This window comes from Trichosurus vulpecula, chromosome 6, assembly GCF_011100635.1.
Source record: "Trichosurus vulpecula isolate mTriVul1 chromosome 6, mTriVul1.pri, whole genome shotgun sequence".
NCBI lineage: Eukaryota > Metazoa > Chordata > Mammalia > Diprotodontia > Phalangeridae > Trichosurus > Trichosurus vulpecula.
In genome coordinates, this window is record NC_050578.1 from 242,571,168 (window position 1) to 242,595,874 (window position 24,707).

Consider the following 24,707-nt stretch of genomic DNA (forward strand, 5'->3'; position numbering starts at 1 on the left):
CAAACTGGCCTTCTCTGCCTGGTACTTCACCTTCCATCCCTAAGTCTTTGAACTGGTTCTTCCTGATCCCATTCTCTCTCTCTCTCTCTCTCTCTCTCTCTCTCTCTCTCTCTCTCTCTCTCTCTCTCTCTCTCTCTCCCTCTCTCTCTCTCCTTCCTTCCTTCCTCCCTCCCTTCTTTCTTTCTTTCTTTCTTTCTTTCTTTCTTTCTTTCTTTCTTTCTTTCTTTTCTTTCTTCCTTCCTTCCTTCCTTCCTTCCTTCCTTCCTTCCTTCCTTCCTTTCTTTCTTCCTTTCTTTCTTTCTTTCTTTCTTTCTTTCTTTCTGTTTTAACAACCCAGCTAGCAGCTTCGGTGGGGGCATAAAATCCCTCCCCCTTCCGGTTACACTCCACCCCTTGTGCTCTAGGATACATGTCTGACTAGATTATGTATCCTAGAGCACACACATTATGATCCAATTAGGAAGGAAACTAAAACATATCATTCACAATAAAGCAAAACATATCATTCGGTGACATTCCTAAATATTGGTTTACGATTCAAATGTAATCCACCCAGTGTAACCAGAATGGCCTTTGTTTTCTTTGAATGACTCAGCTTACCTCATTGAGCCTCTGGACGCTGTGGCTTGCTCTTCCGGGGCAGGAAGCCCAGAGAGCATGCCAGGAAGCAGAAAACTTCCTGTGTGATAAGTCATGGGGCTGGCTGAGGGGAGGTGTTAACGTCTACGCTAGGGGGAGGGGCCAACTCAAGAACCAATCGGCCCTGGTCATTCAGGCAGTGCTTGATGATGTCAAAAACTCTATAAGAGGGGGGAGGACAGCTTGAAGCTCTCTCTTTTCCTCTTCCAGTTGGTGTGGGAAGCAGCGGCAAGCGAGCGTGACTCTGGGCCAGCCCTTGCTCTCGGGCCAAGCCCAGATGTTGGTAACTATGAATTGTATTGGGTCTGTCTGTTGATATTTGTAATTTGTTTGTATTTTGGTTTTGAGGTTCGGGGTGCTGGTTTGTTTTTCCCCCGAACTATATGAATGTTTTGAACCTCAGGGTGCTGGTTTTTTCCCCTGAAGTAAGTCAATGAATCTGTATTTGGTCTGTCTCTTGATGCTTGTCTGTATGCTCCCCTGAACTAACTGAATGCTAACTGAATGCTGGCATTTTCCCCTGAACTAAATGATTGCTGTCTGTATGCTAACTGAATGCTGGATTAAAGTAAGCTGGTCAACCCCTTCATCGTGCTTTCCTTGTTTAAGCAGATAAAAAGAACCTGTGCTTTTCCAGCGTCCCAGCAGCGTCCTGGGTGCATTTTATGCCCCCATAGAAGCTGCTAGCTGGGTTGTTAAAACACTTTCTTCCTTTCTTTCTTTCTTTCTTCCTCTTTTCTTACTCATTTCACTGTGAGGTTCATAGATTGGACCACAATAGGCCCCTGCCCAAGCTCCACTTAAGGGCTATATTTTGGGCCCTCCTGGCTCAGAGTGAATGTCAATGGTAACTGTTTCTCTTTTGAAAACGCCTGAGGGTTTTCCTCTCCCAGTTTGATTTTTTTTCTTTTTTCTAATTAAAGGGGCCATCCCTTGACTCACTTCAAAAGAAGCCTATTCACTGAATGGGCATTACCTCACTCAAAGTGAAAACCAGAAAACGTCTTAGCCTAGAATGGCCAGGGTCTCCCATTGAATCCTGGACCATCTCCAATCATCCTGATGAATATCTGGCCACCGGACCCAGATGGCTCTGGAGGAGAAAGTGAGGCTGGTGACCTTGCACAGCTCTCCCTCACTCAAATCCAAGTCAGCTGCAAGTCATGTCATCATTTTCCTGACATCATGGTCCTCTTCAAAAATGAAGGACAACCACAGCAACAGTCCTGATACCATGATACTCCCTCCTCACCTCCACCTCATAGAGTCCTTTTCTTCTTTTAAGACTCAGCTCAAGCAGCAATGTTTCCATGAAGACTTTCCTGACACCCACAATTACTAGAGTGCTTTCCTCCTCACAAGTTTGTTTGTAACTACTTGGTTATTCTGTCATTATTCCGTATATGTTAGTTTGCTATTTGGCTTTATTATATATGTATAAGTAGCGTATATTTATACATATTGACACATATACATATAGAGAGAGAGGAAAGAAAGAGAGAGACAGAGAGAAAGAGGAAAAGAGAGGGAGGGAGGGAGAAATGGGAGAGGGAGAGAGGGAGGGAGAAGGGAGACAGAAACCAAGATAGAGAGACAGACAGACAGAGACGAGAAGGGGGAGACATTAATATTATGACCAAAAATCAATGTCACTTGTCTCAAAGAACAAATTAGAGATAAAAAGTATACATGACTATTCTCTCAAACAATTAAAATAAACAATATTAATGTCTGCATGACTCCAGAGACAAATGAGAATGAACAGTAGCTTCTGAAATTTTAATTTAATAATCTGAATTGTAATCTACCAAGAACCCAAATATTCAGCTAAGAACTATATGGCATCCTTTAAATACTTTTTCACATTTCACATCTGTCTTTGTTTGTACTGTTTCTATGTATATGTTGGGACTAGTAACGAAAAACACACTAAAATGTGGAGACAGACAACAGCTTTATTGTCCACTAAAATTCTAGCCTGATTTGGCAGCTACCATTTGCTAATGGTAACATGTTCGTGAGCTGAAAGAGAGAGGACCTTCCTTTCTGGGATTCTAGAACTTGATGAAATGCTAAGGAGAAAAATCAAATTGAAAGAAGCAAGTCATTTTTGTCTTATCTCAGAGAATGGTCAATGAATCTTCTATAAGTCATTTTGTCAAACGGTAGGAGATAAAAAATTAAATGTGGAGATTAACGTTTTAAAATTAGATTAAGAAAATCTCTATATAAGCATATACAGATATATGTGCATACATACATATGGAGAGAGAGGGGGGAGAGAGAGAGAGAGAGAGAGAGAGAGAGAGAGAGAGAGAGAGAGAGAGAGAGAGAGAGTGAGGGAGGGAGAGAGAGAGAAAGTGAGAAATCAGATCATCATCCGATGGAACTAAGAAATCTGACCACTATAGACCTCACATCAACATGTGATCCCCATATAGTACAATCAATAGCTAAAAGATAATGAGTAAGCTCATTAGAACACTGTTCCTTACCAGCACAAAATTATGTAGTAATTCACATGTTTCCTCATACATTTTTAGAAGAAAACTGCAAGTAGGACAAAGCTAAATAAGCACATTTAATACTTCCAAGTGTTTACCAGGGTGAAATATTATAAATTGCTCATGGATCAGCATTCATTATTACAAAACTAGAAACCTATCAGTAGGAAAAATAAATAAAACAATAAAGCAACATGTAGCTATTAGCTACAACACTCTAGTTCCTTAACCCAGTCAGTTCTGGAAAATGCCAGCTACTTGGTATCTTCCTAGTTATTCCACCAAAGTGATCCAATTAGCTAAGAACAAGTGTTTGATCTTATTAAGATACAGTATTATGGCAAACGTCATCAAGAAGATCACTTTAATTCAAACCTCCCTTTCACTTTGACATGATATTAAGAAGGAACAATAATGACATTGATTTTATTAAATTATTCCCTTTTTATGTGGAATAATCTCTTTCTAATTGACTACAGAAAGTGCTCAGTAAATTATTCAAGGATTCCTTTCACTTTGGAACTCATTACTGCTTCATCAATGTAAAAACAAATCTAGTCACAATGTGGTTAAATTATTTTCTGAAGGTTGCCTGGTTACAATTCCTTAAGGATCTAGAATACCTTTAATTCTGGAAACTACACAGAACCAAGCCCAATCGAACACCCTTATTTGGAGGTACATGGAGGCTTTGAATATCATCTTGGAATATGCCTAGGCAAAACTTTCCCCACTCATTTTGTTTTCCAAAGGTGCCTGTGCCCTTCTGCATATATGATACTATTTTGGAGATTTTTCATTGGCCCCACAGGTTAAAAGATAGAAAGACCAGGAGATTTGCAAAAGTTCACTTCTGAAATTGATATACACTCCCTCTGCTAAAGTTAGTATGCTCTATTCTTATATGTATATCAGTGCCACACATAGAAACTATCTTCTGCTCTGTTCTACAAAGACAAATATGAACTAAAAGAAAAATTTAAAAATAGAAAAGTGTGTTTAAGTTTCCTAACGACTAGTTCCAGAGTTCATCTAGATGTGTCCTGTCAAAATATGCAGAAAACTCAGTCTATTCCCCATGATCACAACATGCTGGGTCACAAGCAACTGTTCAGTATTGCTGCTGTCTCAGCTCTGGGACTTTGATAATTTTTATTCAGGAATTTACCAATCTAAAAACTTACACAATCCTCAGCTGGAGCCAGTAATTATTATGAGCTAATGCAAGACCATCTTTTTTTTTGGGGGGGGGGTAACTTTGGTAGGATGAGGTTTACAAGCTTTTTACCCATTTATCTTGAGCTGTCCTGTCATTGGTGCTTAAAAGGTTAAGACTTTATTTGTGAAAACATAGAGAGATAGTGGGGAATCATGTTGTCTATAGCTTCATAAATCTTGCTTAAGATCCTTTTCAATTACCATCCATTTCTCCTTTAAAAAGGGACAAAAAAATAGAGGAGTGGAAGCAGGTCAGGGCAGTGTGCGACAATGACAGTGTGATGGGCTTGGACCCCCTGTGGTGTTTCCATCTGCTATCATTAAGGTGACTATTCAGACATGAAAAAATCCCTCTTGCTGTGCTGACAGGCAGACATCAAGAACGATGACAAGGCATTAAGACAGAAAGTCAGAGAGAGAGATGTCATATTCCACAAACAATACTGCCTCAAACGAGACCCCTGAAATTTTATTGGAATTTAAAATAAAAATAAAAGGGGTATTACTTGGAGGTTAGCTGGCATCTCTTTGTGTTAGCAATGATGATGGAAAGACTGCTGACAGTCAGACAGATAACAAACACACTCAGCCCTCCTACCTGTAGTCTTTACCATAAGAAATCCCAGCGATTTTTTTTGTTCATTCTTTGGTGAGAGTGGGTTTTTAATTTCTTGTCCTCTCTCATCAAAGAAGTGAGTAGAAGAAAGATTGAGTGGATAGCAGTGGAACCCCTGAAGCCTTTGGGGAAAGAGGAGAAGTAAGTGGAAATGCCAAAAAAAAAAGGGAGCATGAGAACATCTGTAATAAACTGTCTATACTGTCTAACAATTGAAGTCCAAACAAATGATAATTAAATCCATATAGAATGTTAAAAGAAGTGTGAAATGACTGCAATGTTTATCTCAGTGTAAAGTAACAAAACGAGCACAGGCTTTTAACCAGCAGGGGGTGCAACAGGATTATGATTGAGCTCTGACCCTTTGGCACGGAGACTGAAAGCAGATGTGACAGTTGTACTGAGCGAGGAGTTTAGCTTCAACCTACTGGAAGGGTTCTCTTTCTAAAGGTTATGCTTCTCCTGTCTCCATCCAGAGCTGGGTTCTTGCTGGTGTTCTCCCCCAGCTTGCTCAAGTTGTACAGTAGGAGATGTCCATGGTCCTGCCCAACCCCTAGGGATCAGTTGTAGGAAGATTCAGATGACATTTACAAGACTGTGAAAACAAATGTGGCTTTCCATCCTGAGAGAGAAAATGTTTCCATATTGGTCGTAATTAAGATTCAGGGACGGGAGGGAGGTAGGAGTCTCTATACTGTTTATTTGATATAGTTCAAGTTGTGAACATGCTATAATTAATTTATCAAATGGAAATAATCTAAAGGCATTTAAGTGATGCCAGAATCAGTATTTGCTTCTTACATTCAGAGTCTACAAAATACCATAGCACTTTTATTCTAGGGTGTATATGTCAGAGGAAAATCTTCCATGTGTCCAAAGGCATCTTTGAAGTTCCATCTTTAGGCCACTCCATCTTCCCCCTCCATTGTCACTCTCTCTATCCATCATTCTCCACCGCCCACCTTCCTTCCATCACATTCTACCTTTCTTCTCTCCCTTGTCACTTTTTTTGGTGTCTCTCATTTTTTTGTTTCTTTGTCATTCCCACAGAGAAGCCGACTTTTCTTTCCTGGCTCCTGTACTGAAGGCTTTTTCCTTGTATGGCCTCAGTTACTCCCATTGGAGGCAAATGAACCAAACATTGGTTCTAGAAGAAAAGAAAGCAGAGTAGTCGTCTGATCAAAGATCACAGGATCTGATAACCAGTGTCACTGACTGTAAAAATCTTTACGGTCAGTAAGGTTTACTTAAGCAAGACACTCTAAGAGACTAGGAGTCATAGGTAGAGAGAATGAGGTCAAATAATAGTAATATACAATTCCAGTACTTAGAGGCTTTTATATTATAGAAATTGTCAAATTTCTAAGAAAATCATGTTGGCAGAAAATTATTTAATTTCACTAAAATGTTATATTCCATATAACAGATATATGTCATATATCCACATATGTCAATATACATATACCTATAGATATATCTCATATAGGGTATAAGTCTGGCTCTAAATTTAAAGTTACAATGGAAACATTCCTTATGGACACATAAGAAAAAAATGAATAGCTAGCATAAGCTTATCTTTAAATTTTTAAGTATAAAAATATGTAATAAATATATTTTCAGTATTGCATCATAAAGACTAACATTTGATTTCTACATCATCTTACTGACTCCACTGAATTTACTAGTTTTCTAATATTTGGAATCCAGTAATACCAATCATTTTCAAAACCAAAGTAATTTTGACTTCAATGATCACCTTAATTTAAGGAAACAAGACATAAAAACTTTAAAGCCTGATAGTGGAAGAGTAGTATTTTCACAAAATAAACCTACATGTGGATAGAGAAAATATTTATACCTTTACCATGTAGCCAAGTATATTTCAATAGATTATATTACATTCCAATTTCCTCAGGTTACTGATATTTTTGCTATGTGGCAGCAAGATCTCCAGCAAATTGGGTATAGGTCCTGTGTTGAACTTTGGGAGGACATAGACAATACTTGCACAGAGTGGGCAGGTATGTATGTATAGCCAACTACATCCCTGGAAGTAACTCCCGAATCTATGAGATCACAGATTCATTTGAGTATTTGACCACTGATATTTTTAGTTCAGCTATTTTTTACGTATAGTTTAGTTCAGGGCAGCTAGGTTGCACAGTAGATAGAGTGTGGGAATCAGGAAACAATCAGGAAAACTCATTTTCATAAATTCAAATTTGGTCTCAGAGACTTACTAGCTATGTGACCCTGGGCAAGTCACTTAACCCTATTTGCCTCAGTTTCTCATCTGTAAAATGAGCTGGAGAAGGAAATGGCAAACCATTCCAGGATCTTTGCCAAGGAAACTCCAAATGGGGTCACAAAGAGTCAGACATGACTGAAAAAACTGACAAGCACAACAACAACAGTTTAGTTCAGGTACTAAAATAAACTAGTTCCATTTAGTGTAATTATCAAAGATGATAACTAAGTAATACCAATTGAAGGGGACAAAGATATCTAGAGCCTTTCTTCTTTAGAATGCTGGCTTGAGTTAGACTAAGACTACAGAAAATTGTGATCACCTTAATCCATGTTATTTAATGAATTCCTTAATTACCAAGACTTAACAAGATAAAGTCCCCTCCCCCATATGAAGAAACTTAATCATTTCAGTTCAATTATTTAGGGAAGCATTTATTTTACAAAGAAATTATCACAAGCAGGTTAAAAAAAACAACAACTTGGTAGTGACTAAGGAAAAACCTTAATAGTGAAGATCACTGTATTCCTAATTAAAGGGAATTCGCCCAGTTTTACTAGCACATACATACAATGATGGGGAATTTCAGTGTGACTTAACAATGTGTATAATTCCTATTGTTTCTATGGGAATTTTTTTCATCCTTGATATGATTGCCATAATCAAACATTATCTATCAAAAGGTAAAATATCTTCAAAAAGAAAAAAAGTAAAGATCATAGTAGCTACTTGGGAAATTTTATACAGCCTAGGTGGTGGGCCAAAATTATTGATATAACCTGGGACATAACAGTAAATACACACACACACACACACACACACACACACACACACACACACATATGTCCTGGATTCTTCTCTCCTTGGCCTGTCAAGAATAAATTTCTCATTGCATCCAACTGGCACACTGGTCACAAAAGTTCAAGGAATGGCTACTAGTGTGAGAAGGTGAGTCTGTGGTACAAAACCATCCAAAAGAAGCAGTCAAGAAGTCAAAGCAATGGAGGCCAAAAACGTTGTTCACTCGGGCACATAACCTCAATTTGTAAACAACAGGGTATTCGGTGTCCTTTTATGTGAGACAAAAGCCTAAAAGAAAGACTCTGAACAAGTTGGTTCTGCCTGAGAAATGACCCTAATTGTTTGGGAAACAGGCAAAGGTAAGAGTTCATAGGACCAATAAACTAATCCCTACTCAAAATCAGTCTAGGGATTTGAAATATGGGCTTTTTTGATCACTGAAACCTCTAATTTATAAAATCTAACACACGCCAGCTACTATCATGTCATTTCTTTCCAAGGTACATTCAAGAGAGGTCCCTCTGTCTAAAAGCCATTACTGTATCACAATGCTGAGTTCAAGATGAAACATTAATGTTGGTGAATTTCAACACACATGCATGAAGGAGGCATAAAATCATGGCTCCTAAGACTTTAAGAGTTTAAGCCACGTACATCTGAGGAGGAGGGATTAATAAAGCAGTAACTTATTCTGACTTATTTGTTAAGAAATGAATAATCTACAAACCTAACCTGAAAAACTTTGAGAACTCCTGCTGTAGATCCTGAAAGAAAACAAAATTATTCTTTCCATCAGACTTCCAACTAGATTTGTACTGATAAGACTCCACACTTTGGAGCTGATATATACACAGAGATCACTTCCAAGTCTGCATTCTCAAACACATGCAAAGTAAACACATTCAATTTGGGATTTTGCAGTGAAAATCAGGAGACTGAAAAGAATACTATAAGAAAACTTTCAATTCTACCTTGAATCTTTCTAAATTCTAACTAGAGTCTTTGAACTTTTGGCATCCCTCCTGTATCTAAAATAAAAGAGAAGTAGGTGTTTAATGTTCACTTTGGTTAAAGGCAAGATTGCTTACTCTATTCCTTTAAATAATGCAAGAGTATGAAAAATGTGAATTTCAAAGCAAAGGACTAGCTAAGAACTTGTTGACCAATTTGCTTTCCTTCTTTTTCATAAATATAAGGTTACAAAATGCATGTAAAGGACGCTTATAAAAGCCAGTGATAGAATTTCCATTTATTTTTATTCCAGCAAAAAAATAATTTGACCAATGATTTTATTTAGGGCATGATTATGCTGAAGAGAAAGAATTAAATTTGTTTTCATACATTGGATGGGTTGATGAGAACCCAGAGAATGTTTGTGACATTATTATCTGCAACTGTTGCTGGAAGGAAAAAAACTGCATATGTTATGGTCAAAAGGATGAGAAACAGGCCATTCCTCCAGGACGGCATCACTAGAGTGGAACCCCACACCTCCACTCACGCCTGAGATTCACATAAGACACACCATTCACTGAGCAAGAAAGGGAAACTAGAGAAGAGAGAAGCTGTATGAATAATTTAAATCTTGGCCTTTTTTTCTCCCAAAGCTCTTTTCTCTTTGATATGTCTATAACATCAGAATGACCATTTTATAGTCCAGTGATATTTCCAGAGAGAATGATTAAGAGAAGGAAAGAAGGAATAAAAGGAGATGCAAAAAACTGCTTCTCTCCAGGCAAGGCTATTTAAGAGACAAGTTATTCGAGTAGTAGTCCTGAAGCAAAGGAAGAATGAATATATTTCAGCTGATTTCAAAATTCAGTCATCTTACTCAGAACATTAAGAAGGGATGGGGAAGAGCTATGAAGTTTAAAAAAAGATTTCTGACTTCAGCTTCAGATTTGGGTTTTATTTTTCTTCTGGTTCCGCTGACAGTCCAATCAGCCCAGGGCATCACCTGTTCTTGGAGGTTGTCATTGGCATTTCATATATTTCACTGTTATTGAGGGAAGCCATTCTCCAGATTCAGATGAAACTCTGTTCCATCTGTGAAGTCTCTGAACAGTGAGTTTTTGTATAGTAAGTCTCAGGACCAATTTACATATGTGAATTTAGGAGAATTATGAAGAGGAGAGCCTGCAGGGACCCCATGGCTGGAGAAGACTGCTTTAAAGCTGAAACAAAGGCTGGAAACATGAAGAAAAAAGAATCAACAGTTAAAGTTACACATTGCAATACTGCAAGGTTATCATCATTGGCCAAAGCTCAGTGTGTGGAGGTTATCGACATTACTTTGTCTGGACTTGCTAGACATCGAGTCAGAGGATGCAACAAATCCCCTTCTAGAGAACAGCAGTGTGAAGGGTGCTGACTGCCAACCTGAGAAAAGCAGACCGGTCAGCACAAAGGACCTTCATTAGATCATCACTTTTTCCCACTCTCACTATTTGAACTTTCCTTAAATTTTGCAGGAAAAAATATGGCTAGAAGAGCCACCATAATTATTTTTCAATATCATATGAGGGCTATGATTAAGAAAAAAAGGGCGCAGGGAGGCTACTCCTGACTGGCCTTTGTTCCTTGCCACATTCCTTACCACACACATCTTCTAAGCGGATATTTTTCAGCTTTGATTCCACAAAGAAAGGGACAGACCAGAAATCTCATGAAATTCAGTCAGTTCAGCCACTGATGTATTTTTTTAACAACCCAAGTGCTATTATTATCCAAGATTCCTTAATTTGCCTTTACAAAACATTTTATGCATGTGAGAATACTTCTTGTGATTTCAGTGACCCAGTGTTTAAGCAAAGGTGGCTCAGAATCCAGATGCTTTCTCTAGTGGGCCAGAAACAGAAAAAAACTGACCTTCACCTTCCTGGGGCCTTCTCCCTACTCTTGATGAGTATCTGCAGCTGTTTGGGCTTCCTTGTGGCTCTCTGCATGGACTCACATCCCTACAGCTCTAAAATTAGATTCTCACCCTTGGAGTGGGATGATGCAAAGAAAAAAAACTAGCTGGGGCTAGCCCTGGGGCCCAGGGTGCAAGGTAATAAACCTAGTTGTGTGTATGCATGTGTGTATGTTTGTGTGTCTATGTGTGCACATGTGCCCTAAATTCCTATTGTCTCAAAAAAAAACCATGGCAGAATAGCTTCTTGCCAAATTTAAAAGCCAAACCTAGAGATCTGAATTGTCATATAGGTCCCTACTGGAAACATGTAATCATGTTGTTTGAGAGGAGCAGATAATACTTTCCATTCACTAAACATCTTCCTTCTTTCCTTTCTTTTTCCTCACTCTCATTCTCTTCTCTTTCCATGTTTCATGGTATTATACTTAGTGCAATATTCAATTAATTTGGAAAAGAAGGGCGAAGGGTCATCTTAATTCAGTCTAGCTAATGTTTTGAAAATCAGACATTGATATCCATTCACATAAGCAAACTTATTTTTTTGTTTTCTGTACTTAAATAGTATATAAATATTTTTAAAAGCTATTAAAAGACTCGGGAAGCTTCACTAGACTAGTACTCAATCCCAAATCTCCCAAAGAGATTACTTTAGTTAGATATTGTAAGCCAATATGGCCCTTTGGTGTGATAAATAGGTCACGGCAAACCTACCTGAGGACTTATGTAAGGCCTAGCTCAGCGCTATTATTCAGTTTTTAATACCATAAGTCTGGTTAAAAGATAACTATGATGGAACAGCAGGTTCCCAAACCCTACACAACTGCTGTGCAGACCACCCAGGAGGCAGAGCTGTGCGTGAGCTGAAGGACAAAAGTCAGAATTTCAAAAAAAAACAAACTTTACAGTGCAGTGCAATGTTGTCAAGAGGCAGTAATACAAAAATAATACTACAGTATGCTGCTAGAACATGGCAGACCATGCAGTTAGTGCCTGTTGCTGGAGAACAAGGAAAAGAAAAAGAACATGAGGAGGACAGAGATGCTTCTCATATATTTCCACTGAAAATGATTCAACGTTTTATGAAAGGGACCAGGAATGAGCTTTGCAATGTGTTAGCAATTCTAAGAAAGACACAGATAAAAATCCTCGTTAAGGAATGCACACAAAGTGGGGGGGGACCATAATGACACAAACAAAACTGAATTTAAAAGTATTTGACATTGGAATTCCTTACCTAATCCAAACAGAGGGAATGAAAATTAAAATTGAACGTTTTAATATTATGTGAGAAGCTAATTAGCCGCAGAAAGTTAATTATTCAATCAGAATTCTGTGGAGAGAGAAAAATCAAATTGCATTGTATTAACCTTGAATATGCACTAAGACAAATACATATATTGCTAATTTATTTCCATTTATTTTGACTGCACTTAGAAACAGCAGCCACATTTCCCTCACAGCATGCAACTTACCTGTTCCCCAATAAAGGCATTCCTTTAAAATAAAACAGCAAATGGTTCCCATTTTCACCACTCAGGTGAGACAATCTTTTTAAAGTAAATGTGTCTCTTAAGCTAAGAATCAGTGATTCAGTCAACAATCGTCAAATGAAGTAGAAGGCACATTACTTTTGTGGAGGTGTATTAGAAAATCAAATACATTTTGTCCCTGGAAATGGCTGGTGACTGGTTTTTAGTTTGTTTTTTATCTTCCAAGTAATGACAATGTGCTTGCTTGAAGAATATGGACACTTCTCAAAAATAGTAGAGGATGAAATTGAAACAAAATCTGTTCAACCTCTCACTGGGCTCTATACTGCCTTGCCGAGAAGCCAAATACTATTTTTCTCCATGTGCCAAGAGATAAACCTAAGAAAATAATATAGTCCAAAGCAAAGAATTTTAAGATGCCTTTTGTGTCAGCCAGCAGGGCTAGTCTTACAAATAGGCAAAAGAAGTGGTTATATAGGTGATTCTGGTATTGGGCCATGAAGGTTTCAATATATCTTTTCTTTATTATAAAGTTAAAACGTGTTGGCATTGCTTATATGCTCATAAAGCTAGGTCAAGCAGTGGATAGAGTGCCTGGACTGGAGTCATAAAGGCATCTTCTTAAGTTCAGATCTGGGCTCAGACACTTACTACCTGTGTAACCCTGGGCAATTCACTTAACCCAGTTTGCCTCAGTTTCCTCATCTGTAAAATGAGCTGGAGAGGGAATTGGCAAACCATTCCAGTGTCTCTGCCAAGAAAACCCCAAATGGGGTCACAAAGGTCAGACACAACTGAAAACTACTGAAAAAATATGCTCCTGTGGTTTTGATACTTGGTCATCCTAATTATGCTTCAAGGCTTCAAAGATCTGTGACTTCATTGGCATAGGGATTTCCCTGTATTTATGCAGAGGCCAAGCCCTCTCTATCAAGCAGAGGATGCCCACTTGCCAGGTAAGCAGCAGAGGCAATCACTATTCCAATGTAGATTTCTGAAATCCCTTCCTGCTCTTAGACTCCATAATTTATACCTGAAAATTGTCTTTAAGGGTTGCTAAAAAAAATAGTCATCACCTTGTCATGATGATGAGCCTTCATGAACCCAGTGATTTGGCAATGGGGCTCACAATGGAAGGCAGCTAGGTCATATGGCAGTGGTGGGCCTGGAGTCAGAAAGACCTGAGTTTGAGTCCTGACTCAGACACTTACTAAGTAAAGTAGGCTGCTCCTTACTAGCCTTGGCCCCTGCTACATCCCTTACCACACACATTCTGTAAGACAATATTTTTCAGTTTTGATTGTACAAGGAAAAAAATGGAAGAGAAATCTCATGGAATTCAGTCATTTCAGCCATCAATGTGTCATTTCATAACACAGGTCCTTGTGTGACCCTGGGCAAGCCTCTTGGGCATTCAGCTTCAGTTTTCTCATCTGTAAGATGGGAATAGTAACAGTACGGAAGCCACAGGATTATTGCAAGGATCAAATGAGATAATGTATGCAAATCATTTTGGAAACCTTAAAACACAGTATAAAGATTTATTGTCATTGTGGTTATCAATATTTTCATCATTAATATTAATTGTCAGCTTAGTAGGCTCTTACAGTGCATGTGCTCTGCTGACACAGTCTGAGAACTGAGGGCACTGCCATACCTTCAAAAGGAGACATCCAAGTGAGACTTTTGTAAGAAATTCCAGAGAGAGAGAGAGAGAGAGAGAGAGAGAGGGAGGGAGAGAGAGAGAGAGAGAGAGGCGAGAGGAGAGAGAGGGAGGGAGGGAGGGAGAGAGAGAGAGAGAGAGAGAGAGAGAGAGAGAGAGGGAGGGAGAGAGAGAGAGAGAGAGGGGAGGGAGGGAGGGAGAGAGGGAGGGGGAGAGAGAGAGAGACGGAGGGAGGGAGGGCGAGAGAGAGAGAGGCGAGAGGAGAGAGAGAAAGAGAGAGAGAGAGAGAGAGAGAGAGAGAGTGAGAGTGAGAGGGAGGGAGAGAGATAGAGGGCGTGAGGGAGAGATTGAGAGAGAGAGGGGAGAGGAGAGAGAGAGAGAGAGGGAGAGAGAGAGATAGAGAGAGAGAGAGAGGGAGAGAGAGAGAGAGAGAGGCGAGAGGAGAGAGAGAGAGTCCAAAGCTTCACTAATACTTTTGGAACATTATATGTGTGTTTCTGTGTATTTATACATTTTAAATATAATCATTGAACAAAGCACCTCCCTTCTAAGGGGCATGGGTCCTGATTCAGTATCCTTACATAGGAAAGTTATTGGAGCCAATAGTTGAAAATAAAGGAAAGTACCTAATGTCTACTGGCCATGGAACATGTCTGTTCACTAAGTTCAACCAATGATTGGGCATTTTGGGAGAGTATCTTGCCCACCCCCACCCCCACCCTGCAAAGGTGAGGAAGGGAGGGATAGTTCTGTTACAGGGCAAAGAATGTGCTCTAAAGTGCAGGAGGACCTAGACTCTGAGACATGATCCATTCAGGGTCGTGTGAAAAAGGTGCCACCAAGAGCCTAGGCATCCAAAGAAATCCAGCTAGTAGTAGTAGTAGTTAGTCCACTTTAAAAAGAACAGGGGGTTATGGGCTGCTTCCAAGGAGCAGAAGAAAAGGTGGGGGGAGAAGGAAATCCTGTAGATTGGAGGGGGGAGAAGAAGAAGAAGAAGAAGAAGAAGAAGAAGAAGAAGAAGAAGAAGAAGAAGAAGAAGAAGAAGAAGAAGAAGAAGAAGAAGAAGAAGAAGAAGAAGAAGAAGAAGAAGAAGAAGAAGAGAAGAAGAAGAAGAAGAAGAAGAAGAAGAAGAAGAAGAAGAAGAAGAAGAAGAAGAAGAAGAAGAAGAAGAAGAAGAAGAAGAAGAAGAAGAAGAAGAAGAAGAAGAAGGAAGAGGAAGAAGAGGAGGAGGAGGAGAAGGAGGAGGAAGAAGAGGAAGAGGAGGAGGAGGAATAAGAGGAGGAGGAAAAGGAGGAGGAGGAGGAAGAAGAAGAAGGAGAGGGAACTAGAAGAAGCCTAGATGGCTCCCTAATTCCCAGGCTATGTGGCATGATAAACACATTGCTTTATTTTAATTACATGTTTAAGAAAATGTTTTATCCATTCATATATATATATTGCAAAAAGTACATTTTGCTTGATAAGAAGACATAGTTCGACAAAGACATATTATCTCATTAGCCCCTAAGAGTCAGCATGCAGTTTGATATATAAAAATGTCCAAAATGATGTGCCTCATTTGGAGCTTCACTCTGAAGAAAATCCGAACACATTTATTTAGATTCAAAAGATGAGATTTATAATTTTCTCTGATAATGCTAGCAAACAGATGTCACTAAGCAATCCAGGGGACTGGAGCATATGCAAGGAGGAGAACTCGGCAATTTGAGCATGGCAAACATTCTGTGAAAATGCTAATTGAGAGATAAAAACAAATTAACTGCTATTGAGACGGACAGTCTCCCTGAGAGAGTATGTGCTTAGAGAGGGAAGGGCAGCGGCAATGACAGAATCACATCCAGGCTTTGGCCCATGGACCTGACCTGCTGACCGCCCAACTGGTGATTCTAGAAGTACCCTTAACATACCAGGAGAGCAAAGGAAAATAGGAGGAGAGGCTTTACTCTATCAAACGTTACAGGGGAGCTAACATTTCAAACTAGCTGTTCTTCCTTGAAGTGAATACCATTTTGGTTTTTCTCTTCACACTAAAGCAAAATAGTTGTAAGACTAGAGAAAGCAAAGACTATATATTTCTACATATAGACACTTACACATGACTACAAGGCCTGTCACATTAGAGATAAAGGGGTAAACATATCAGGCCTCCCTGAAAAATGACGTATAAGTGGAGGAGATGAGAACAGATAGACACCTGGTCTGGAATTAAATCACCTGGGTTCTAATTCTGAAATTATTATTACTGTTGTTGTTACATAATGTCCTTGTTATTTAAAATGCCTGGATGATAATTCTGCATCTATTTTATTATTATTAATATTATTTTGGCTGTGGTTGCTACATGAGATCCTTCTTACTCAAGACGCCCGGGTAATAATTCTGAATCTATGACTATCATCACACATATTACCGGTGTGTATTATAATCCCTGATCATCTCACTCTCCTCTTTTTCAATGAAGTTCAGATACGAATGTCCTGAGGCAAGTCGCTATCCTGCTAGTTTTCTTTCAGATTTAATGCTCTATTGCACAGGCGGATAAACTAATTCCTTTTTTGTAACCAAATAGAAGCATTGGGATATAAGTTGGTTTTTCTGTACCTTTATTTAAAAATCCTTCAGGACAACTCTGGTAGCATACAGGCAGGAGCTGGTGAAAACTAATTTTGCTGATATGTCCCAAGCCCCCCAGGACATACACAGGCTAAGTCTTTATAAACGTGAAAATCAAGAATTACCCCCTCCCCTTTCCCCCAAGACGGCGCCGAAGGCGAAGAAGGAAGCCGTTGCCCCCCCCCCAAGTCGGAGGCCAAGTCCAAGGCCTTGAAGGCCAAGAAGGCGGTGTTGAAGGGTGTCCACAGCCACAAAAAGAAGAAGATCCAAACATCCCCCACCTTTCGGTGACCCAAGACTCTAAGACTTCGAAGGCAGCCCAAATACCCTCAGAAAAGTGCCCCTCGGAGAAACCAGCTGGATCACTATGCCATCATTAAGTTCCCCTTGACCACTGAGTCTGCTATGAAGAAGACTGAGGACAACAACACTCTAGTCTTCATTGTGGACGTCAAAGCCAACAAGCATCAGATAAAGCAAGCGGTAAAGAAGCTGTATGACATCGATGTGGCCAAGGTCAACACACTGATCCGGCCTGAGGGAGAGAAGGAGGCATATGTCCAACTTGCTCCAGACTACGATGCTTTAGATGTTGCCAACAAAATTGGAATCATCTAAACTCTGTCCAGATCCACCTACAATCCAGCTCCACCTACAATAAAAAGTTTTCCAGTAAAAAAAAAAAAAAAAGAATTACCCTCTCCCCTCCCCCAACCATTTGCTGGCCTAGCACAGTCATGTTTCCTGGGTCCCTGACCCCACCTTCCTCAGTAGGCAATGCACATTTCGCTGGTCCAGATTACCCTGCTAACTTTACCCTTGGATAACAGGGCAGTTTCTTATTGTGGCCGTGCCAGCTCTTTGTCTAAAACTCGATGTAAGTTTGAGCTCTGAGGGGTTCTGGGCTTTCAATCAGAGTGTGAATACTGTTGCACATCTGAAGCCACCCCACTGTGTGCTGCCCACAGACTAAAGGCAACAGAAGCTGTGCATGGACACTAGTCCCCATTGTGAATGAAAATCAAGATTAATTAATTGCTGTATTTGTAGAACAGTTAGTGGTCATCAGTCAGCTTTTGTCATTAGTTGACTTAAATATGAACCTTTAAGATTTGCAAACTACCGTACCTTACTCCATTTGAGCTTTATAACAACCCTGTGAATGTATATACTAAGGATATTACAACTCCCATTTTACAGAAATGGAAATTGAGGCTCGGAGCAGTTAAGTGATCTGCCCAAAGTCACATAGTAAATGAAAGAGGTAGGTTTTGATACAAAGTTTCTATTGACTCCAAGTACTTCTTTCCACTACACCTCTCCATTAGGCGGTGAATCTCTGTGTCCTTATTCCCTCATCTCTAAAAAGATGTTGGAGCTGGTGACTTCCAAGGTCATTTCTGGATTTAGCATTCTAGGATTCTACATTTACCAGACATAATAAGATGTTAGTATGAACTTTTTATCTTTACCACTTTGGGGGAGAGGCTTTTCATTTGCCTGAAATCATAACATTATCTTTAGAATGACAAATGAATGGATTCTTGCTGTGCCCATCATAATTCACTCTTTCATTTATGCCAAATTTCCAGAGGTTTCTGTTGGTACTCAGGGCATTTCTTGACTCTCTTCCACTATTTATCCAAATAAGTCAGGTGAAATACCAAGTAACTGAAGGTCTTAAAGAGTTAGCCTTAAAACAGCCACAGAACATGGATTTCAAATGTGTCATTTGTTAAAATCAGATGCGGTTTAGAGGAAGCCACCACGAGATGCTTCAACTATATGAACTAACCCACCTATAGAATAAAAGAGGTCATCCTGTTAGACCAAGGTGAAGTGGTCTTTTGCCTGGATTTTCTGGACAATGCCTTATTTGTCCCCTTTTATTTACTGTGCACATGGGCACTTCCATTGTTCTTAGGAGGACCTGAATTTAGGAGTTCCTGTAGATACAAGGGCATGTTTAACTTGTAGAACTTCAAAGCTTTCCAGGGAACCACGAAAATAAAAAGCAAATCTCAAATGATGAGTGTGTGGCCTTTTGGCCCTGACAGGTCAAGCATTATAGTGATGGAAGCATTAACATCACTACAAGAAGGTGGAAAGAATACATGTGTGGACTGCTTTTATCATCTCCAAAGTTACTGTCAACCACAAAATGCACTGATCAATTTCCCAAAGGAAGATGCAACTGGAAAGTAAAGGGATGGAGCTGTGTATGGTAAGGGGCCACATCCAGGAAGACCAATGAACTTAATCTCTTTTGGAGGTTGCCAAGCATTCTAATTATAAAGAAGTAATCAGTACTGTTCGGGGACCCTATCTCCCTCTTCTGAACACATCCCAGAGAGCCCAGCACATGCAACACTGTGTTTAGCAGTGTTTATAGATTATAATAAGGAGACTCTCCAGAAGATGAGCTGTACTCTAGTCACAGATAGAATAGGAAAAGCTGAGAAATAACCCTTTCCATTCAGCTTGAGAGTCCCCTTTCAGTTGACCTTTCTCAACATGACAAGGATGGGTGAAAAACATTTCCCAAATCATGACCTTTTCATTTTTGTTTCTGTCATGGTAACTAAGCTCAACCAGAGTGTTTTTGTTAACTGAAAATAGAAACTAACCTATGCTGACTTCATCAACCAACTCTGTGAGACAGGGATTAATGCTAGGGAAAGGACTCATCCAGTGCCTTGAGCACAGTAGGTGCTTAATAAATGTTTTTGGAATTGAATGAAATAGAGTTGAATATCTGTATCACTAGCTTTCTCCTACTTCTGAATTCTTTCTCCCACCTACTTGTCTCATCCACAGTGTTCTTACTCATCAATTTTCTTTCACACTTATCCATCCACCTACTCATTTTCCCACCCAGTCTGTCTTTTACTGACCTACTGATCATCTTTCCCATTCACCTACCTACCCATTATTTCAGTCCTCTTCCCATTTTCCCAGGGAATCAGTAATTAACATTTCTGACAATGTCACCATAGGAATAGCATAAGGGTTTGAGCGAAGAGCACTAAACATCTAAACCATAGCAGTGGATGGAGCCATGAATCTAAGCAGAATGAGGGCTACAGTGATATGCTTCAGAGTAAGAAAAAAATATTGTTTCAGGAACTTCACCAAATTCTAAGGCTATGGTTATTTTTTTCACATCACTTAAGATGAGTGTGGTGAGATTCTATCTGATTTTAAGAACAGAACTAGGCATTGTGAGAAACACAGAAATAAAGACTGTTCTTTAAGTGGTTCCCTTTTAAACTAGATTTAGTCATCAATTGGAGAAGAAAAATGCTTGGGGGAAAACAGACTCTGTTGCATCCTCATTCAATGAAAAAGCCCCCAAAGATGATAATAATTATCAGAAAGACTGCTGAAGATAGAAAATTATTGTCTTTCAGTTGCTTTTTAGTCACATCCAACTCTTCCTTTGGGGTTTTCTTGACAAAGATACTGAAGTGGTTTGCCATTTCATTCTCCAGCTCATTTTACAGATGAGAAAACTGAGGCAAGCAGGGTTAAGTTACTTATCCAGCGTCAAACAACCACATTTGAACTCAGGTTTTCCTGATTTCAAGTCTGGAGCTCTATCCATTGCACCACCTAGTTACCCATATAGAAGACACTAAGTATTAAGTCTGCACAGGAAACTGTGCTAGGCATTAAAGAGCACATATAAAGAGGTGTAAATAATTAGTTATATTATATGTGTGTGTGTATACATATGTTATAGAAACACATAAAATATACACAATAGAGTAACTGAAGGTAATCGAGAGTGGAAGGCATTAGCAGGAGGGCAGAGGCATGAGGGAAGACTAGGAAAGGTTTCCTGCAGACGATGGGATCTGAGCTGAGCCCCAAAGGAAGCCAAAGAAACTAGAGGATGAAAATAAGAAAGCAAAGAATTCCAGGCATGGGGGACAGCCAGTAAAAGTGCACAGAGATGGGAGATAGGGTCTTGTTTGAGGAGTTAAAAGTACATCATTGTCATTGGATCATAGAGTGAATGAGGGGGAGTAAAGTAAGTAAAATAAGACAATTGGAAAAGTAGGAAGTAGCTGGGGGGGAGGGGTTGTGAAAAAGAATTTGCATTAATATTGGAGGGAATGGGGAGCCACTGGATGTCATTTAGCAGGGTTACATGGTCAGAAATCATGATGGCATCCCACTGAAGGATTGAATGGATTGAAGAGATATGCAAGGCAGAGACAGAATTTAGAAAGTTTAGTGCTGAATTTGCTCAAATTCTCTGAAATTAAAGAGATTTCTCTCTGAGGGGTGAGAGAGAGCAATATAGGGGAAATCTAGGCTATGGAAAGAGTAAAAATCCGGGGTGAGTATGAGTGGAAGGGAGAATGTTAGCTAATGAGACAAGGCAAGACAACAAGCATTTATTAAGCACTTACTATATGCCAAGCACTGTGCTAAGCATTTGGGGATACAGATACAAGCAAAAAGTAAGATATTACCTGCACAGTGGCATTAGGGTCTATAATTACTTTAACTGTTATGTCGAATACATCGCTACCTAGAAACACGGCTACTCATGCCACAACATTAGGAGAGAACCCTCTCTGTCTTTGCTTCCTTCTTTTCTCACTAAAATAAAGATCCCTAACAGAATATGCAGAGTATTTTTGTAGTCACTGCTCCCATATGTCTATGTGATTGGGTCTCCCATACAGGAATGACTAATCACACCTCTAAATCCTGCTCTCTTTGTAACTTCCTCTTTCTAGTAATTCCGTTTTGATGGATGACAAGTATTGGTTCTCTTTCCTCCTCTCTCTGGAGCTAAAATGCTATAAGGATGATTTCACATAGAATACAACGGGATGGTGAGATTAGTAGATTGTAGAGATCATCTAACCCTTCCCCCCCACCCATTTTACAGATGAGGAAAATAATGCCCCCAGAAGAAGCAGTACATACTTATTAAGCATCTGCTACATGCCAGGCACTGTGCTAAGTGCCAGGGATATAAAAAGAGGCACAAGATAGCCCTTGTTCTCAAGCAGCCGACCATCTAATGGGAGAGATAACAAGAAAATAAATATGGACAAACAAGTAGTACATAGGATAAACAGGAATAAGCTAAGAGAGGGAAGGCACTAGTATTAATAGAAGGTAAAAACAGAAAGCATATCCTTTTAGAACTGGGCTCCCTTGCTGACTTAACTTCCTTTTTAATCATTGAGTTTTTTTTTTCTTTTAAATAATCTTTGCCTTAACTTAAACATGGTTTGAACCTGACAAACTTTTTATCTCTCCTATCATCTAACTTGGTGCTTTGCAACATCAGGTGCCAAATATTTGCTTTATTGTACCCAATGTGTGCTCCTCTAGCTATTAATATTATTACTATCTTCATGTACATTGCATATGAGGCAGATGATAGTACTGTAGATAAAACGCTAAGCCTGGAGTCAGGAAACCTACTATATCCCTCACTTTATTTAACACAGGAAAGACAAGATACATCATATAAACTTCTGTCTTTAATTCTGAAGTTACATGATGTATCTTTTAGATAAAAATATGGCATGATATGTCATCAGACAAGTCATCATCATTTACATGGTGTCAGTAGAAGGAATGGGTTAAGCAGCTCCTTCCACTGTGTCTCACCACTGCCCTTTATTATTACCTGCAAGCATTTACAACACAGTTGGTGTGTGTTAGGAGAACCCATGGAGAAAGAGTGGAAAACTAGTTGGCCCCTAAAGGTACTGAACTCATGATACTGGCCTTTAGTATTGTACACTGACCAACCAAGTGAAGTGGCACAAACTTTTTGGAAACGGGTAGTTAATTTTGCTCTATTCATGCAAAAGCAAAGCTACAAAACTGGTTAAGTAATAACAGGCAACATGTTACATCAAAACAAACGGAAAAAACAAATAGAAACATTTTAATTAATAAAACTATTTGCTAGATTTTTAAAGAATGACAGATGAGGGCTAATCAAAATACCAACTACAATGAGTAGGATCAAACCCCTCTAGAACCAGGATCAGAAAATGACAAAAAGCTTTTCTAACAAAAGTCCCACAATTAGAAAACAGTCCAATGTTGACCAAAAAACTCAATTTGTACTAAGCAGTTAGGAATGTTCTGCTGAAATGTGGGCTATGATGCTATGAGAATGTCCTTTGACCTGACAAATTTAGTAAAGTACCTCAGAAGTAATACTAAAAGTCATTAAATTTCCTAACTTTGGTCAGGTGTCTATTTTTTTCTCCTCTGAAGATGTGATACCTAAAAGTTTTCTAAGGCATTTAGCCATCTTGTCTTGACAAATAACCAATTCACCTTTATTCCCAGTGTATTCGTAGGTATTGATTTTACCAACCAAAGCCAGGCATGTGTCACACTTATCCAGTGCACATCCCTTTCCTTTGAAATGTAGTTTGAACATCAATCAGCCACCTGGTCTTTCACCTCTAATTCCTATTGCCACTGTCTGTCAATTATTAAAGCTTGCCTGTTTCCACAATGGATTTATTTTTGAAAAGTGAAATACACATTGATATCTATATGGAATCCATCTACAATATATTATCCCCTAAAAATAAAAATTTTCAAGCAGTTCAATTAAGACAAATTTTATCCTACTGAGCAAACAAGGAGTAAATATTTTGAAATGCTTATAAAATAAAGGTTTTTCTGGATTTTATAATTATTTAGCCTTCATAGCAATAAAAAAGAAAACTTTATTTTTAGTTGCTTGCTTCAAGTTCTCCATATCAAAAACAATACTGAATGGTAATAAAGCAACCTGTAACCGGACTCCAAGTTAGAACAGGACAACATATAAAGAAATTCAAATCAAATAGTAATTGCAGTAGGGTCTTTAAGCTGGACCGAAGTATTGTTCTGTCTCCACATGGCCAAATAGGAGTCACAGAATGACACCTCCCTTTCATTGCAGACCTTGTGGGAGAATGGTGTTTGCTGGAAGTCTTTTAATGTGTTGGGTAGACAGAAGGAAGAACACCACTCTTTCTCAGCCTATAATTGTGGGGCAAGTTTAGAGAGATGACCTTTGTAGCTTTGGATGGCTGTCTGCAATTCATCAATCACCCTGTTCATCTGAAGGGGTTAAATTACAAGCCTTGTTAGCAAGAAGTAATTGTTGATGTCACACCTATTAAGTTTTGGAGTACTGAGCTTAAGGAAAGATAAGACTTCAATGCTTAGCAGACTTCGATTGGAGATCTATGCTTGAGACAAGTATGGGATTGTATGTTTATAAATAAATTATATGTTGAGTAATATTTCATCAGTGTATACTTTGGGAATTTGTTGTTCATAATTAGATTAATATTACTTCTGCATATGAAGAGAAAGGGCTTAAGAATATGAATATGAAAAGGATCCCAGAGAGAAATGGTCAAACTATTTAAGAAAAGAAAATACTTTCAAGACTTTATAAAGACCAAATTACATACTGTCCCTGTATTCCAGTTGCAAATAGTCTTTCTTATTTATTAAGACAGATTCCCAAAAGAACTGCCCCTATTAACTCTTTGGTAACAGAGTTCAAAGTAGTTTAAGTACTGGAAAATAAAAGTAGTAGTAGTCATAAAATATAGAGATCATTTGTTTTTGTTACTCATTCATCTTGGTCATTTCTAACCCTCTGTGACCCCATTTGGGATTTTCTTGATAAATACACTGGAGTGGTTTGCCATTTTCTTCTCCAGCTCATTTTACAGATGAGGAAACTGAGGCAAGCAGGGTTAAGTAGTGCTCAGGGTCACACAGCTAGTAAGTGTCTGAGGCTGAATTTAAACTTAGGTTTTCCTGACTCCTGGCTCACTGCTCTACTCACTGCACCACCTAGCCGCCCATAATATGTTACAAGATATAAAATAATGATAAAAGTCTCTCATACAGTTCTTTGAAATATACAGAGCACTTTCCAACAGTGCCTTGTACATAGCAGTACATAGCTTAATAAGCTGGATTGAATTGAATTGAACATCA

At 39.0% G+C, this 24,707-nt stretch overlaps 1 protein-coding gene across 1 annotated transcript in view; it reads right to left on the bottom strand.

Annotated features, from left to right (window-relative positions):
* The window catches only part of DCDC1 (doublecortin domain containing 1), a 494,261-nt gene that overhangs the window by 317,135 nt on the left and 152,419 nt on the right, over positions 1–24,707 (bottom strand). Inside the window, 5 exon segments of the mRNA XM_036765123.1 lie at positions 3,135–3,189; positions 4,960–4,988; positions 4,991–5,099; positions 23,648–23,694; positions 23,697–23,810. Of these exon segments, the coding sequence (XP_036621018.1) occupies positions 3,135–3,189; positions 4,960–4,988; positions 4,991–5,099; positions 23,648–23,694; positions 23,697–23,810 (354 nt within the window).